The sequence below is a fragment of the Cherax quadricarinatus genome, chromosome 3, assembly GCF_038502225.1.
Source record: "Cherax quadricarinatus isolate ZL_2023a chromosome 3, ASM3850222v1, whole genome shotgun sequence".
NCBI classification, from domain to species: Eukaryota; Metazoa; Arthropoda; class Malacostraca; order Decapoda; family Parastacidae; genus Cherax; species Cherax quadricarinatus.
In genome coordinates this window covers 26,303,187-26,322,396 of record NC_091294.1, presented here as the reverse complement: position 1 = coordinate 26,322,396, position 19,210 = coordinate 26,303,187, and the positions used below count along the sequence as shown (strand labels likewise).

The window sequence follows — 19,210 nt, the reverse complement described above, 5'->3', positions numbered from 1 at the left end:
AAATGGTATAAAATACCGACAGGTTGTTAGGTAAGACACATGTGCAACAGTTAGGTATCTTTATTTCGAAACGTTTCGCCTACACAGTAGGCTTCTTCAGTCGAGTACAGATAAGTTGATGGAAGCAGAAGAAACTTGAAGACGATGTAATCAGTCCATCACCCTTAAAGTTTTGAGGTGGTCAGTCCCTCAGTCTGGAGAAGAGCATTGTTTCATAGTCTGAAATAATATGGAGTTGAAGTGACTGGATGGAGCCTTATATAGCGGCAGGAGGTAAGACGTAGGTCACTAGTAGAGGTAAGAACGAAGATGTTGGGAGGTCAGGTCCCTCTCAAATCCAGCCGTTCTCACTAGTAGAGGTTGTCGAAGTTGATTTCAGGTCTGTACCAAGATACCCTTGTGCTGCAGTGTCTGAGAACGGCTGGATTTGAGAGGGACCTGACCTCCCAACATCTTCGTTCTTACCTCTACTAGTGACCTACGTCTCACCTCCTGGCGCTATATAAGGCTCCATCCTGTCACTTCAACTCCATATTGTTTCAGACTATGAAACAATGCTCTTCTCCAGACTGAGGGACTGACCACCTCAAAACTTTAAGGGTGATGGACTGATTACATCGTCTTCAAGTCTCTTCTGCTTCCATCAACTTTTCTGTACTCGACTGAAGAAGTCTACTGTGTAGGCGAAACGTTTCGAAATAAAGATACCTAACTGTTGCATATGTGTCTTACCTAACACAATGGCATCTTGGATCAGAAGAGAAAACACCTTGGACAACTTTTTCAAGTGAGAACTGTATGATCTGAGAGGGACATGACTTCTCAGTGGCTACATTCTCACTACTACTACTCTGCACCTCTCCTTCAGACAGTATTTAAGTCTCAACACTGTCGCTTGATCTTCAGTTAGTTCCAGACTTTGGAACAGAACTTCTCCAGGCTGAGGGACTGACAACCTCAAATCTACGACTTCAAGGGTGATGGACTGATTACATCGTCTTCACATCTCTACTGCTCCCACCTACTTTCTGTACTCGACTGAAGAAGCCTACTGTGTAGGCGAAACGTTTCGGAATAAAGTTGCCTATGTGTCTTATCTACCAACCTGTCGGTATTGTATACCATTTGATATTCAATATTATACATACACACACACATACATATGTACACACATGATATACACGTACACATAGTTTTATATTTCGCTGTCTAAGAATTTTATCAACACCCTGCACTATTCCTTTTGCATGCATTGAGGTAGAAGGGGCTGGGCTTATGAGATAGAGGAATACCTTCCTCGGGTCGCTAGGCTACACAAGTGCATCTGCTATTATTAACGATGTTTGGGGAGGGAAGGATGAGGGTTCATCACCTTTCAGTGACATAATAATAATAATTACAGATTGATATTATTACAGCATCACTAGAAAGGAATGTATCACAGATGCAAAACTATCATCACTAAGTTACTAACACTTTATGTATGGAAGCCAAAATAATTCATTTTCTGAATATTCTGTACGTGGCTCTTTGCTCCAGTTTACCTTCATTCTTTCTGTGGTTTTCGTGTTTTGTTTTCATTGTGTGTTTCACTGCAGACTTTTCCTGGAGTGTTTGTGTTTTGATCAAGAGTTCGAGGATTGGTGTGTATGGAGTCTGCAGTTAGTCTCTAGGAGGTGTTGCTCACTGGAACACTGGCTTGCTTCAGTCTGCTAACTGGTAATAGGGTCCTTTATAGTGTTTTCTCTGCTGTTCTCATTCAATAAGCCAATTAGATTGTGCTCTGTAGAGTTTATGCTCTGTTTGTGCTCTGTAGAGTTTGTGCTCTGTTTGTGCTCTGTACAGTTTATGCTCTGCTTGTGCTCTGTAGAGTTTGTCCTCTGTTTGTGCTCTATAGAGTCTTTGCTATTGTTGACGTTCCTTAAGCACTTCAGATTATGTTCTTTAGTGGTATGATTTTTGTGAATGTTCTCCGAAGGAAAACTTTCTTGTTCTCGGGTATTAACACCTTCAATATTTTGTGTTTTGTCCGAGGTGTTTAAATTAAGGTGCAACGTATGATGGCTTTTTACGTACAGGCGCACACGAACATCTGAGACTCTCACTCTGTCGTTAGTGACTACTGATGCCCTGTGGTCACCAGGGTGGGTAACATGTTCGTGTTTCATTGACGGCACTGGTGGGAGGGTGTGCGTGTAGTGAAGAGTGCAAGTACTGTGTGTGTATTGGAGTATTATTATTGGTGGAGCTGATGGTGGTGAGGAGTGGAGAGGTTTAGCGTTCGGACCTATTAAGGAGAGCAGGGCTGGCAGCACAACCAGGCCGTGGAAGAGACCCAACACAGACACACCAGTAAAGATTTTGAAGAAGGAGATGAAGAGATGTGAGTGAGAGGGAGCGAGAGCAAGGAAGGCTATAAGTGTGGAGACGCCAGCATGTATCACCGCAGGACCAATTGTAGTCACCGCTGCCTGCACTCGCTTACGCCTGTCTCCTCCAGCCTCCAGGAAGGCATGTGCTACATGTACAGCGTAATCAACGCAGAGACCCGCAGACAGTACTAAGGCGATGGTAGTGATGGTGTCGATGGCGAGGTTTAACACGTGCATGATGGCGGCCACCTCCACCAGTGTGGCCATGACGCACCCCACTACCATCAGCGCTGTCACACCAGTCCCCACTACTACCACCGTCACCACACCTACCACACCCACAACTATTCCCAGATTACGCCATAGCTCACCGGACAGATTAGCATCAGTTTCCCACTGGCTGTAGACGTGGGCCCAGACAGCATGGTAGCCAGACACATTAAGGTCTTCTACTGCCCGTCTGACCCCCTTCATAGCCGCCTGCTGCTGCCACTGCTTTTCCATCCGCTGATAAACGAAATTTATCTTAAACGTGGAGATGTTTGGAGCAGGAGCGGAGCACACTAACGGCTCATTAAAAACAAAATGAGGGATGAATTTCGCTCCCACGCCAGAGTGAAGGAACACACCGAGTGCTTCTTGCAACAAACCCTTCGTAAGCTCACGTCCCGAATACCTTAAGTCGTGGTACATGTAAATGTCGAGTTCTGAGAACCAGGCTTCCACGGTGGCTACATATGGGGATTGGAGGAGGGTGTCAACCAGGGCATTTAGGGCGGGAAGGTCCTCAGGTAGGCTGGTATTGGTAAAGTAAATACTTCCTCTCTCTCCCATCTCAGGAAATTGTCGGTTCATGGCATCAAACCAGCGATATAGGTAGGAAGAGGGAGGCAGAAACAACAGGGGGTTGAATTTGGCCTTTAGGTAGAGGGAGCCCCATACTCCTGCTGCCACCAGTGCTGTTGCTGCCAGCACCACCAAAACTGCCACGGTGCGGTCTACCACCACTCTGGCATACCTATTCATCATTCTCTGTAGTACCCCATGAGGTGAATTGCTGCACATGGTGATGACTGTGGCCTTACAGCACTTATCTCGGGCGAGGGCTGCTACGAAGACAGTTATCTGCAGAAGGTAGACCGCAGCAATGCTTGCCGCTGCGTAGATACAGAACCATCGAAGGGCTGGAATCTGAGTGCTGGAGCCCACCAGGAAGGCCACCACGTCGGTGAAAGTGGTGAGAGTGATGGCTACCCCGGCCTTTTTCAGAGTTTGTCTACCCTGCCTCACAATCGTGGAATCCCGCCCACCTGCAGCTTCCCACGCCATTACAATCACGTACATGTCATCCACGCCTAGACCCACGAGAAGCACAGGAAGCAACGATGTTATAGGACCATAGGGCACACCAAAGACTGAGCAAAGGCCATAGGAGGCAGCAGCTGCCATCGCAACACACAGGAGACCCACAAGGGCAGGCATAGAGTGACCTAGAGTGACCACTACATAACACCCCATCACTGCCCATCCAAGAAACACCCACATCAAGTCGCCCTTGATGGCTGATGAACTCACTGCTCCAAAACTGTGAGCAGCATGGATATGTAAGGTGACATCCTGGGAAGAGTGCGTGTGAAGTGCCTTCTCTATGAGAGCCTTCTCCCAGGCCATACTTTCCTGGTCCACTGTCTGCCCATTGCCCAGATCTATTATATTGCTTGTGGCATCAGTCTTAACCTTGGTGACCCAGGTATGAAGTGCTGACCTAGCCGCAACAATGCGGCCGGAAGCATCCTTGATGATCCCTCCAAGAAAGGCTGCCATGCGAGTCGGATAACCGAAGACGTTACTTGTGGATGCCTTGTTAATGTCGCTAACTACCTGATCGTCGGTGAGGTTCATGATGAGATGGGGGTGGTAACCCCACACCTCCAACAAGCTTCTTTCATAGCACAGAGTGGGTAGGCTATCCAAAACATGACAATAAATCCCTCTGGGAAGTAGGTGGCTGTAGTCATTCCTCGCTGCCTCCCACATTTCCCGTGACACCCGGCTCATAAGCTGCTTCTCCTTCTGGTTGGCGTTTTTCAGGGGCCACACACTACCGTCCCCCGAGGACTGGCTATCATCACTTGCAGGTGTCACCTTGCTACCCTCCAGAGACTCATCACTTCCGTTTCTCTCAGCGTTGAGATACTCTATGCTCATCTCACTAGCAGTAGGCACGGCAGCAGGAATTTCCTGCTGATAACGAGCTTTCCTTCTGGAAGAAGTTTCTGGTTTCGAGAGATTGGATTGGCTGATGAGGGAAGGAAGGCGGGTGCAGACATTGTTCCAACTGATGTTTGAACCTAAGACTTCCAAAGTGAGGTTGGCCATCAGCTGGTGAAGACTCCACATGCTCTGCACGGCCCGGGCCGTTAATATGTTTTCCCTGGCCTCCCATATTCCCACATGATGGCGGTAATTGCTTGGGAAGTTCTTCATCTTCCACTCATTCACCTGCAAGTATGACAGTAACTGCGACGGCTATATGATATAAATGATGTACTATCGACATTAAAGAGGCAAAGAAAGACAATGCAAAATAAGCTTTAAACTAAGACAACATTTCCCTCATTGTAGCGCTCTACACAGAGCTAAACATTGCTCAGCAATGTTCTTTTTCTTCATGTGGTGACTACACTTTGACCTCTGGTGAGTAATTTGTTACATTACACACTCCTGAGTAGCTAATTTTTTGAACATCTGCAGCTCATCCAGTGAGTATAGTTTACTGATCATCTACAGCTTATCCTGTGAACGGTAATGCAAAAACTCAGAACTACAAAAATCACAGTGAGTGTGAATTAGGTGCAACTGAACATTATGATGTATATCTTTTAGATATAACTTAGTCATTTAAAATATCACAATCTCTTCACATAGTTTATTATATAATTAATTAATATGCAGATACAGTCTCAACAAAAAAAAAATGGCAAGTGATGGTATCACAACATAATTGCTTCCTAATTTCTGCCAAGGAACTGTGTGATTCCTACAGGTATATTGATAATAATATAATACTCACCCACCTTATTGAAATGGGAGTTGTGAGGTATCCACAGACGGTAGGAGCGCTGTTCCAGTTGCAGATTTAGTAGGCCTAGGGAGGCCAAGCCTACCGCCAGAAGGACAAAGAGGGTGGTGTAAGCTGGATGGGCGGCTACAACACCGCCCCACCACCCACAACACGTCTCCACCGCCTTCATCACATACTTACTCACCCCTCCCACACACCACCTCCTGGAACACCAGGGTCCACATTGTTATTTTAATATAAAATCACATTTTTTTTCAAATTAGAAAAATTATTTTTAAATGTCAGGGTAATGAAAATAGGAAAGCCATTTACATGAATAAGAGAGTTTTTCTTCATTTAATAATAATAATAATAATAATAATAATAATAATAATAATAATAATAATAATAATAATAATAATAATAATAATAATAATAATAATAATAATAATAATAATAATTATTATCTCTATTTCTACAAGTACATGTACAAGGTATACAGTCCTAGCTGACATCAATGACATACTGTATAGAAAGCTCCTTGTTATGCAGAGCATTACGGGCAAATTAGGTCAGTTTTGTCCCAGGATGCGACCCACACCAGTCCACTATCACCCAGGCACTCATTTTACTGATGGGGCGCATAGACAACTGGTGTAAAGAAACACGCCCAATGTTTCTACCCTAGCCGGAAATCGAACCTGGGCCCTCGCTGTGTGAAACAAGAACGTTAGCCACCAGGCCACAGAGCTTGTTCTATACCTGTGTCTTTTCTTCATGACTGTCAGTATGATCTCCCACGAGGAAGCACTCTCCTCCGCTAAGGCTTAAGTCAATAAAATTCAGTTGAAGTTCTTTTCTTATTATTGTTCTCAAACTGCTTGTACCTGACAAGGAGTAGTTTACAATCTTGGCTTGTCAGTTAGCAGTTTGAGAACAATAATACGAAAAAAACTTCTACTGAATTTTATTGACTTAATACTCAGGGAGACTGACACCAGTCAGTCCATCTATTATCATTCTATCATGCAGGAGGAGCCACATGTCTATGGTGCATCCAACAAGATAAGCAGACTCTTGGATGTCACTACTGCCCGGCTCCGGCTGAGTTACAAGTATCTATAGCAGGTTAAATCACCACCACCAGATGTAGACATGTAAATTATGTGATCAGGCATATGGTCACTGTCTTGAGGAATACAGAGACAGACAGTATAATAACCCATGTAACATGTCAAGATATCTTATTAATGAAAATAAGATACCATATATACTAAGCAAATTTCCTAAATTTGCTTGTAACAGATAAGTGAACTATAGATATGTAGATATAAATCCATATGTATTCATGTTAACCCTTTGGGGCCTAGTTCCTAGGCCTTTTGTGTATCCATATGCTCTCGCGCTACCGTCCACAGGATGGATATGGGGTGCACAATAAACTAGCCACTTCGGTGGCAAGATCTAATCTAATCTAATCTACCAAACGAAATGTAAACTTTGCCAGATGGACTATTGTCACACCTTGCGTCATTATATACTGGAGTGCGATAAAATTAATGAAATTTTCAAGAAATGGCAAAGTATTTTATCCATCTTGGAGAAATACCCTGACTTTGCTAGCTGTAAATAAAGCATTACCACATGTATATGTGTGTGTGTGTGTGTGTGTGTGTGTGTGTGTGTGTGTGTGTGTGTGTGTGTGTGTGTGTGTGTGTGTGTGTGTGTATGTGACCCAACAATTAATATTTGCACCAATAACTCATTATAGTTGTGACCGGGTGTGGACGTGTGAGTTGCTCATTACTCTATAATTTGTTCATGATTGTAGCCATGTATAAACGTAAGTAAGTAAATTTACTTACAGGATTCATTACCTTTGTACCTAGTTCAGCTATCAAAACTTTGGGGGCCCAGTCCCTGGATCCATTATGTACCTCTGTAATCTGTAAATACCTTTGTAACTTGTCATAATTGTGACCAGATCTACCTGGAGTTCATTACCTTTGTAACTTGCTCAGCTATCAAAACTTTGGGGTTCAGTCCCTGGACCCATTATGTACCTCTGTAATCTTTTGACTACCACCCACAGGATGGGTATGTGGTGCATAATAAACATATTAAAGTAAAACTAACTCCGCTATGGTTGCCACAGTGAGAGGACTCCCAGGATAATCTGCAGGTCACTGCAAGCACTATGGTGGATTCTTTTGGAATCCCAATCTGTATGGTCGCCTGCCCTGGGGAGTCACCCCAGCTGGAATGGTAGCCTGCTAACACTACCAATGCCCCTAAACCGCCCCCTAACCCACCAGACACCACCGTCTGGCTCACCTTACCACTCCTCCGTTTTACCTAACCACTCGACCAACCTCTAGATCTTTGACCCCTCTCCACCAGGATAAATTCTTCCACGTCTGTTTCCTTGGATCTAAAGCCAGACCCCTCTAGTCCAGGAAAAATCCTTTCCCTTTTGCTTATACACACATTATATCTAGCCAACATTTTTTATTCACAGATTCTTCTCCATTGATTCCTATGGAAAATTTTCTAGGGGTGATTACCTGTATGTACCTCAACATTATATACATACAAGTAAATTCATTGGGAGACAACCATATTGTTTACCGTAGTCACCCCGTGTAGACATGTGAGAAAACTTAACCACCCCTGGTCACGGCAAGTGGTTCCTTCGACCTCACAATCTTATCCATATCTATCCGAGACCAGTATGGATTGGATAGCACCCACAAGTACGGTGCTACTAATTAATTGTGGACTGTATAGATTATATTAGTTTAAATGAATGAAGGGGGGTGGGGTAGGTTACACATGGATATATCCATCAAGGAAAACACTTGTTCATAATCTCACCACTTACCAGATATTCTCTAGTGGTCACTTGATGTAGCTGGATCACCCATAACCTATCTAATTACAACATACCTAACTGGCCAGTATCAGTCTGCTATAACTAGAAGGGTTACTTAACTGTGGGTGATTGATACTCCTTATTTCCTCCATTTACCATCTCATTTCGATGTCCTGCTACACCGACACGGTTCTTATTCCAGCAGGACGAGGTATCCGTCGGTTTGTCCCAGTTTAGAAGTCGTGATTCCATAAAGCTTCACTATCCTCGGTACGAGAATCACGCGTTCACTCGGAGCAGGGCGATCTATTTCACATCCCACATTCTCTTAACTCAATGTTATTATCACTGATTACATTACCATTCACAAGACGATTTAACGTCTCATAATTATTATACACATTAGAGTTCACTCCATTAAGATCTGAGGCCGATGAGTGAGGATTAACACACGGGTATTTCCCCTGGACGCACACCATGGCCGCGCACCAGTCACACCCGGTTGAACCATTATTCACTAATTTTACCACCTTTTTATGGTGGTCCCGTAAATCATGTTCCCTCACTCTTCACCAGGAACAGTTATGACACTTCCTATTATGAAGTGAGGCCCATATTAATCCTTAGGCCACCGTGAACGCCACTTTCCTGGTTCCATGCTTTCCCAGCCTCCTCACTACCTTCAAAACACTCCCGCCTCCCCCATGGCCCGAATCGACCTCTCCCCCCGCACATCCGTGCATGCGCAAAGGGAACTCTTGGTTCTATCCTATTGTCAAATATATTTTTGACTCATATCGACACATTAAACACCTATTAGGCACTATAGTTTCGGAAAATCAAAAAATTTTCCACACTGCGGCCGGGCGGAGGTCGTTGCTAGACGACTTATATAATGTGGAGTACAATTTTCCCATCTTCACTGGCCACCTGGCTTGGGAACTCCAACATTGGTATTTACATAATCACCCATTAATTCTTTCCACCTGTTAACTCCTCAGGTAGGGCTCCATCCAAAGCACACTCAAGCCTCCATGCTTCTGGTATTAACAATTTTCCTCTTATTGTAAGGTGTGACACTAAGTCTATGCTCTCGGGGTTAATTTATTGGGCATACTGGAATTATGAGACTTTAACAATAACAAGTCTCTCTCAGTATCCCAAGTCAGCCCCAGCACATTACTGCATATAGGCACTTCAACTCCATGGCCATCCATATTTATTGATCCCTCAAAATGGACTAATTACTGTTCCATTCTCTCAGGGGCATAAGCCTATGCTCCCTGGATTAATTTATTGGGCATACTGGAATTATGAGACTTTAACAATAACAAGTCTCTCTCAGTGTCCCAAGTCAGTCCCAGCACCTTACTGCATTATTTCATTAACCCCTTCACATATCCTCATTAGTTCCTCTTCAGTTGACGTCACACCCGGAAATTGTCCACATAAGATTATTATACACATTACCTGGAGTTTACCTGGAGAGAGTTCCGGGGGTCAACGCCCCCGCGGCCCGGTCTGAGACCAGGCCTCCTGGTGGATCAGAGCCTGATCAACCAGGCTGTTGCTGCTGGCTGCACGCAAACCAACATACGAGCCACAGCCCGGCTGATCCGGAACTGACTTTAGGTGCTTGTCCAGTGCCAGCTTGAAGACTGCCAGGGGTCTGTTGGTAATCCCCCTTATGTGTGCTGGGAGGCAGTTGAACAGTCTCGGGCCCCTGACACTTATTGTATGGTCTTTTAACGTGCTAGTGACACCCCTGCTTTTCATTGGGGGGATGGTGCATCGTCTGCCAAGTCTTTTGCTTTCGTAGTGGGTGATTTTCGTGTGCAAGTTCGGTACTAGTCCCTCTAGGATTTTCCAGGTGTATATAATCATGTATCTCTCCCTCCTGCGTTCCAGGGAATACAGGTTTAGGAACCTCAAGCGCTCCCAATAATTGAGGTGTTTTATCTCCGTTATGCGCGCCGTGAAAGTTCTCTGTACATTTTCTAGGTCGGCAATTTCACCTGCCTTGAAAGGTGCTGTTAGTGTGCAGCAATATTCCAGCCTAGATAGAACAAGTGACCTGAAGAGTGTCATCATGGGCTTGGCCTCCCTAGTTTTGAAGGTTCTCATTATCCATCCTGTCATTTTTCTAGCAGATGCGATTGATACAATGTTATGGTCCTTGAAGGTGAGATCCTCCGACATGATCACTCCCAGGTCTTTGACGTTGGTGTTTCGCTCTATTTTGTGGCCAGAATTTGTTTTGTACTCTGATGAAGATTTAATTTCCTCATGTTTACCATATCTGAGTAATTGAAATTTCTCATCGTTGAACTTCATATTGTTTTCTGCAGCCCACTGAAAGATTTGGTTGATGTCTGCCTGGAGCTTTGCAGTGTCTGCAATGGAAGACACTGTCATGCAGATTCGGGTGTCATCTGCAAAGGAAGACACGGTGCTGTGGCTGACATCCTTGTCTATGTCGGATATAAGGATGAGGAACAAGATGGGAGCGAGTACTGTGCCTTGTGGAACAGAGCTTTTCACCGTAGCTGCCTCGGACTTTACTCTGTTGACGACTACTCTCTGTGTTCTGTTAGTGAGGAAATTATAGATCCATCGACCGACTTTTCCTGTTATTCCTTTAGCACGCATTTTGTGCGCTATTACGCCATGGTCACACTTGTCGAAGGCTTTTGCAAAGTCTGTATATATTACATCTGCATTCTTTTTGTCTTCTAGTGCATTTAGGACCTTGTCGTAGTGGTCCAATAGTTGAGACAGACAGGAGCGACCTGTTCTAAACCCATGTTGCCCTGGGTTGTGTAACTGATGGGTTTCTAGATGCATGGTGATCTTGCTTCTTAGGACCCTTTCAAAGATTTTTATGATATGGGATGTTAGTGCTATTGGTCTGTAGTTCTTTGCTGTTGCTTTACTGCCCCCTTTGTGGAGTGGGGCTATGTCTGTTGTTTTTAGTAACTGTGGGACGACCCCCGTGTCCATGCTCCCTCTCCATAGGATGGAAAAGGCTCGTGATAGGGGCTTCTTGCAGTTCTTGATGAACACAGAGTTCCATGAGTCTGGCCCTGGGGCAGAGTGCATGGGCATGTCATTTATCGCCTGTTCGAAGTCATTTGGCGTCAGGATAACATCGGATAGGCTTGTGTTAATCAAATTTTGTGGCTCTCTCTTAAAAAATTCATTTTGATCTTCGACTCTCAGTCTGGTTAGCGGCTTGCTAAAAACTGAGTCATATTGGGACTTGAGTAGCTCACTCATTTCCTTGTTGTCATCTGTGTAGGACCCATCTTGTTTAAGTAGGGGCCCAATACTGGACGTTGTTCTCGATTTTGATTTGGCATAGGAGAAGAAATACTTTGGGTTTCTTTCGATTTCATTTATGGCTTTTAGTTCTTCCCGCGATTCCTGACTCCTAAAGGATTCTTTTAGCTTAAGTTCGATGCTTGCTATTTCTCTGACCAGTGTCTCCCTACGCATTTCAGATATATTGACCTCTTTTAGCCGCTCTGTTATTCTTTTCCGTCGCCTGTAAAGGGAGCGCCTGTCTCTTTCTGTTTTACATCTACTCCTCCTTTTTCTTAGAGGAATAAGCCTTGTGCATACATCGAGTGCTAACGAGTTAATCTGTTCTAGGCATAAGTTGGGGTCTGTGTTGCTTAGTATATCTTCCCAGCTTATATCGGTTAGGACTTGGTTTACTTGGTCCCACTTTATGTTTTTGTTATTGAAGTTGAATTTGGTGAATGCTCCCTCGTGACTAATCTCATTATGTCGGTCTGGGGCTCCGCGCATACATGACTGAACCTCAATTATGTTGTGATCTGAGTATATTGTTTTTGATATGGTGATATTTCTTATCAGATCATCATTGTTAGTGAAGATGAGGTCTAGTGTATTCTCCAGTCTAGTAGGCTCTATTATTTGCTGGTTTAAATTGAATTTTGTGCAGAGATTTAAAAGCTCGCGTGAGTGTGAGTTTTCATCAGAGCTGCCTCCTGGTGTTATTACTGCAACAATATTATTTGCTATATTCCTCCATTTTAGGTGCCTTAAGTTGAAATCCCCCAGGAGCAAGATGTTGGGTGCAGGAGCTGGAAGGTTTTCCAGACAGTGGTCAATTTTTAACAGCTGTTCCTGGAATTGCTGGGATGTTGCATCCGGAGGCTTGTAGACTATCACAATGACTAGGTTTTGGTTCTCGACCTTTACTGCTAAAACTTCCACTACATCATTTGAGGCATTTAGCAGTTCTGTGCAAACAAGTGACTCTGCAATGTACAGGCCAACCCCCCCCTTTTGCCTGTTCACTCTGTCACATCTGTATAGGTTGTAACCTGGGATCCATATTTCGTTGTCCAAGTGATCCTTGATGTGGGTCTCAGTGAAAGCCGCGAACATTGCCTTTGCCTCTGCAAGCAGTCCACGGATGAAAGGTATTTTGTTGTTTGTTGCTGGCTTTAGACCCTGTATATTTGCAAAGAAGAATGTTATCGGACTGGTGGTATTGTTGGTACTGGGGGGGGATTTTTTTTCCGGCATTAGTATCTGTATCTGTTGGTTTGGAGTGGAGGCCATCGACTGTGGTTCCACTCCAGGAATGACTGGATTTGGTGTACGATTTCTGCCATTTCCTGCCAGTTTTTTTTCCTTCCTGGCACTAAAAAACCTCTCCCTCTTGAGTGGCTGTGGCTACCCAGGTTTTCCCATGGCCTGGATGTTTTGTATCTTTTTGTCCCCTTTAGATGGTATGCCTGGCAATTTAAGTTATAGCACAGTCTTTCCTGTACTGAAGAGGTACACAGTTCAGGGTGAAAAAGCTTACAGGAAGGGAGTTTGCATTTTCCTGTTGTCATATGGGCATGGCATTTCCTAGGGTGGTCATAGTTGCACGTCCTATCTGTTTTTCCAGATTTCCCATGCCAGCAGATACCGAGTGCATAGTATGTGCACAGGCTTGGTTTCCGTTTGCCTTGGGTTTCTGTGACTGTATTCCCTGTTGGTGCATGTTTCCCTGTCTTACTTCTATCCTCCCTAGCACCAACAATGGAGCTCCCACCATTTGTTTTTGGTAATATATCCTCACTATTGCTAGTGGAGTCCTCTTGTTTGCTATTTCCTGCGGTATTTCTAGTTTGCAATATTGGTTTTATCTTATCTTTGACTACACTTGTTTCCCTACTATGGCTCCTGTCCCCTATGAGGTCATTCATATGTATTCCTTCCTGCGTATAATTCCCGACTACCTGGACAAAATCTCCAGCTTCACCATTACTGTCTCCCAGGACAGCATCTCCAGCTTCCCCATTACTGTCTCCCAGGACAGCATCTCCAGCTTCACCATTACTGTCTCCCAGGACAGCACCTCCAGCTTCACCATTACTGTCTCCCAGGACAGCACCTCCAGCTTCCCCATTACTGTCTCCCAGGACAGCACTATCAGCCCCCCATTTACTGACTACCAGGACATCATCTCCAGCCTTACAGTTTCTGACTACATGGCCAGTATCAAGGGCAGTACCATTCAGCCCAGACTTTTTATGTTCCCATCTGTTGTAGAAAGCTTCCAGGTTTTCTATGAAAGCAGCTTTGATGTTGACCTCTTTTAATACCCTTGTGATTTTAGTCCACAGATTTATCTCATTTGGGCATACCCAAAAACACTTCCCTGTTTTAATACTGCTTGTAGCTAGTTCTTGGATATCTGCACAAGGGGCGTGACACCAATTTCCACAGAAATGACAATTTATGCATGTGGAAGCCCGTTTGTTTGACTGACCACAGACTACACACAGCTTCATAATGATTTGAATGGTTGATTTACTGCAATTCTACTAGCAACCTCTTGAATATTCTATTAATAACCTGCTAGGTGGTGCACAATGAAACCGTTTGAAACCAGTCCAGGGTCCGGACCAGTCAAGGGTTCGGACCAGTCAAGGGTTCGGACCAGTCAAGGGTTCGGACCAGTCTATCTGATCTGATCAGTGGGTCACTTATTTAAGATCCATTAAGATCTGAGGCCGATGAGTGAGGATTAACACACGGGTATTTCCCCTGGACACACACCATGGCCGCGCACCAGTCACACCCGGCCGAACCATTATTCACTAATTTTACCACCTTTTTACTGTGGTCCCGTAAATCACGTTCCCTCACTCTTCACCAGGAACAGTTACGACACCCTATTATGAAGTGAGGCCCATATTAATCCTTAGGCCGCCGTGAACGCCACTTTCCTGGTTCCATGCTTTCCCAGCCTCCTCACTACCTTCAAAACACTCCCGCCTCCCCCATGGCCCAAGTCGACCTCTCCCCCCGCACATCCGCGCATGCGCAAAGGGAACTCTTGGTTCTATCCTATTGTCAAATATATTTTTGACTCATATCGACACATTAAACACCTATTAGGCACTATAGTTTCGGAAAATCAAAAAATTTCCACAATTCCCATCCTCGTCCCACACATTCTCCTTCAGTCTCATGATTAGATACCTTTTACCTTCAATTTTATATTTACCACACATTTTTCTTACTTCATTCAAACTGAGTTTTTGGGGGGTTATCCTAGCTAATTTACACATATGTTACTAGGTATGATAATGGTACTTATGAATACCTGCAACTAAATAAATTTACTAAACTCGTCACCTTCCCAGTTTAATTGCATATGTTTTTAAATACATATAAACTTTACGTATTCCATAAAACTAAACAATCATAGTATTGCTCAATATTATACACTGATCACAACACTCCCATCTCCTTCAAACTTGTTTGACTCTGACTCACAAAATCGTAATAATACAATTGCAAACAAACCGAAGTACAGTGGAGCTCTAACTCAGAGCAAGAAAGCCATAAAACTTATGCACTCGAGCTTTATGACTCATTTGCAGTGAGTTTGAGCCCCACCCGTGTCGTAGTTTGCTTGACTGTTACTTGTCTTACCCCTTCTCTACCATCCTGCACATCCCCCCTAACCCCCCACCTTCCCCACCACACTCTCCACAACTAACCACCCACCCACCTTCCCATACACTCTACCCACTTATCCATCCACCCAACACGTGACTGTACTGACTGGGACCCCAAAAGAGGCAACCATAATGGGTAAAGTGATCCTTAAGTTCACCTGGGACACCTCTCAACATGACGACCACAGCAGAAGAAGAAACTGCTCTGGGGAGGATCGTACAGATGTAAGTGGACCCCCGGTTAACGATATTTTTTCACTCCAGAAGTATGTTCAGGTGCCAGTACTGACCGAATTTGTTCCCATAAGAAATATTGTGAAGTAGATTAGTCCATTTCAGACCCCCAAACATACACGTACAAACGCACTTACATAAATACACTTACATAATTGGTCACATTCGGATGTAATCGTTATGCAGGGGTCCACTGTATTTATTACTACTATTGTCACCCGTGCATCCAAATCCAGTAACTTCCTATAATAAGACTTGGATAAAGTGAGCATATGGAAAGGAGATTGATGATGGAATTTAGTGTATACAAGTAACTCAATGCAAATGGTAGAAAACAGTGAAATATAAGAAATAAAATGTCATGAAATAGTGAAGCAGATAAAGGAACCTAAAGCCATAGTGGTCATGCAGGTCGTCAGGTTGCTTCAGAGGAAATGAAAAGGAGCTCGAAATCCTTGGATCAAGAAAATTCTGTGTCACCTGTAAGTCGTTAATTTTTTAATCATCTATGAAGAAATGTCGTCGGTATAAATAAAAACATAAAAGCTTCCCTCCCCTTCCTCGTATCAAACCTGATTATAATAATAATAATAATAATAATAATAATAATAATAATAATAATAATAATAATAATAATTATTATTATTATTATTATTATTATTATTATTATTATTATTATTATTATTATTATTATTATTATTATTAATTATTATTATTATTATTATTATTATTATTATTGAGGGGAAAAGAATGTCTCTGTAGGTTTTACGTAATTATCAGGTTTGTAATGGCATTGTAAGCGAAGGAAATACTAGCACCAATAGATGGATCGATCAATGGGATCACCTAGGGAAGCAGAGCCTTGGGCCACACTGAAAGTCAGAAAACTCTGGAGACCTGTTAAAGGTAGATCACATGTCGATGCTTACTGTTTGCTTGTTCTGTCCGTTTTTTGGACTTCTTGATGAGGCCGCTGCTGCTCTCTCGCCGCCTCTGTCACTCTTCCTCCTCCCTCTTCATTTTCTGCTGTTCCTGGCGTTTCCTCTGCCACATAATGTCTCTCATCTGACACTTTGTATGAGCCTCGTTCATGCATCTTCAACGCCTCAGCCAGACGATGCATCTTCCATAAACTACTGTGGTGGAGAGGGTGAAGGAGGAAGGTCGTGGTGGTGAGGGTGAAGGAGGAAGGTCGTGGTGGTGAGGGTGAAGGAGGAAGGTCGTGGTGGTGAGGGTGAAGGAGGAAGGTCGTGGTGGTGAGGGTGAAGGAGGAAGGTCGTGGTGGTGAGGGTGAAGGAGGAAGGTCGTGGTGGTGAGGGTGAAGGAGGAAGGTCGTGGTGGTGAGGGTGAAGGAGGAAGGTCGTGGTGGTGAGGGAGCTTCAAGAGTGGTTGCAGATCTCGAAGACTGTCGTCAGCTCCACCACAAACTGGAATGTCGCAGAAACACACAAGACAGCGTACGAAGGACGTCGTATAGAGTTCTTGATTTAGAGTGATCTATCCAGCCAGGCTAACTCCTAGGAAGGAGCCTTAGTGCTGGCGAAGGTGCTTGATGAGAAGAACTGGAGCTGCCCTTCCTCTTCCTAGGATCAAACTAGATTACCTGACGTTTCCCAAGCAGTGTCTGATTCCTTTGCATTTAGCACTTCTCTGTAATAATAATAATAATAATAATAATAATAATAATAATAATAATAATAATAATAATAAACAAAAATGACAGCAATAATAATAATAATAATAACAATAATAATAATAATAATAATAATAATAATAATAATAATAATAATAATAATAATAATAATAATAATAAAGATAATAATAATAAAATAATAATAATAATAATCTCGATAGAACATATCACAAGTAAGAGTCTTAAGTCGGATAACATTTATTGTTACAGTTATTATGCTGAATAGGAAGCACTAAACCCGTAGCCGGTTGGGGTCATACAATACCTTGGGAATAGTGGGTAATGAATGGGGGTTCGATACGAGGAAGGTGAGGATTGCTCTAGTTCCTTGGTTCTAGAACCCTTCATCAATTCCCCCAGCTGAAGTTTTTATTGTAAGTTATAGTTATAGTGTAAGTTATGTGTATGAAGTGTGTATGATGTGTAGATGCAAGACCATCGACTGGTGGTGTACAGGTGGAATGCCGTCCTCGTCAGTGGTCTCGAGTGGCCATATTGTCCTGGGCTGCTTTGGGGATTAGTGTGGAAGGTTAAAAAGCCATGGCTTGCTTCTGCAGTGTTTTAAAATCTGAGGTTAGAGTGTTGAAGAAGGAGGTCCTACTTAACCAGGAGGAAATAAGGAGGCTGAAGGTTTACCTGATAGATTTGGGAGTGAGTGTGAGGTGGCTGGAGTGGGTGAGGGAAATGAGGCTACCGGCAGTGAGAAGCATTCTGTCACTTGCTGCGAGGTGTTTGAAGGTGGTGCAGACGAAAAGGCTACAAGCAGTGAGCAGCAGTCCAGGATCTGCTACAACTGGCAAGTAATTCCCAGCAATGGGAAGGGTATCAAAATAAGGAAAGTTGAGAAAGAAAATCTGAAGGTAGGAAATCTCTGTTCTCCGGGGACGAGTGTACTTCAGTGGTCAGTGAAGGTAAAGGTACTACATCCCTGCTAAGAGTGGTAAGCGCATTCTTGTGGTTGGTGACTCACAGGTAAGATACATGGACCGTGCTTTCTGTAACAGAGATAAGAAGGTGAGACAGAGAGTGCGCTTCCCAGGAGCTTGCTGACATAGTCAGCAGGTTGGATAATATCATGTCAGGTAATGGGAACAAGTCATCTGTTTCAGTGCTGATGGAAATGATATTGGGAAGGGTAGGAGAGAGGAGCTTCTAGAAAAGTACAGGTCAGCTATAGATTTAATTAGGTCTAAGGGAGGGATCTCTGTCATATGTAGCATCTTGCCTAGAAGAGGAATGGGCAATGAATGGTTGTCTAGGGCAATTGGTGTAAATTGCTGGCTAGACAGATACTGCAAGGAACTTACAATCCTATTCATTGACAAGTGGGACAACTTCTATGGCAAACATGATATGCATGTAAGAGATGGGGGTGCATCTCTCTGGGGCAGGTGTGGTAGCATTAGCCAACTCGATCGAGAGGGCCATTGCTGACCTGTCTAGGATTTTAAACTGATAGAAGATAGAGGTATGGGTATGTGTGGAAATAAACAGGTTGCAGTACGTGGGATGAAAACAGCAGATATTACCAGGATACCTCAGGGATATGTTTAAAAGACATTATTCATCATAAAGCTACAAATAAGACAATGTAACTGGTCAGCAAACAAAGGGAGACAGCAGAGGGCGGTGTGAGACTAGATCTCTTAAGGTTTACTATACTAATAGTAGAAGTGTAAGAAATAAGATAGATGAGCTAAGATTAATTGCAAGTGCAGGAACCATAGATATTATTGCTATAACGGAGAGATGGTTCAATCTGAAAGACAGAGAAATACCTTGTGAATGCCACATACAAGGCTATAAATTATTCAACACTGATAGAGCCAACAGGAAGGGTGGTGGAATGGCGATGTATGTCAAAAATAATTTAAATTGTTGCATTAGACAATATATAAAATTAGAAGAGGTGACCACTGAATCTGTGTGGATACAGCTTCTCGAGGGTTGTGAAAAACTAATCTTGGGTGTGATTTACAGGCC

General features: G+C 43.5%; 1 protein-coding gene across 1 annotated transcript; it reads right to left on the bottom strand.

The window, feature by feature from the left end:
* Positions 1-473: 473 nt before the first annotated feature.
* Positions 474-16,805, bottom strand: LOC128684093 (patched domain-containing protein 3-like). Its single transcript, XM_053770229.2, has 3 exons — positions 16,464-16,805; positions 5,450-5,660; positions 474-4,874 (listed from the first exon to the last, which is right to left on the bottom strand). Exons 1-3 carry the CDS (start codon positions 16,655-16,657, stop codon positions 1,713-1,715), a joined length of 3,567 nt encoding a protein of 1,188 aa, XP_053626204.2. The 5' UTR covers positions 16,658-16,805; the 3' UTR covers positions 474-1,712.
* Positions 16,806-19,210: the final 2,405 nt, after the last annotated feature.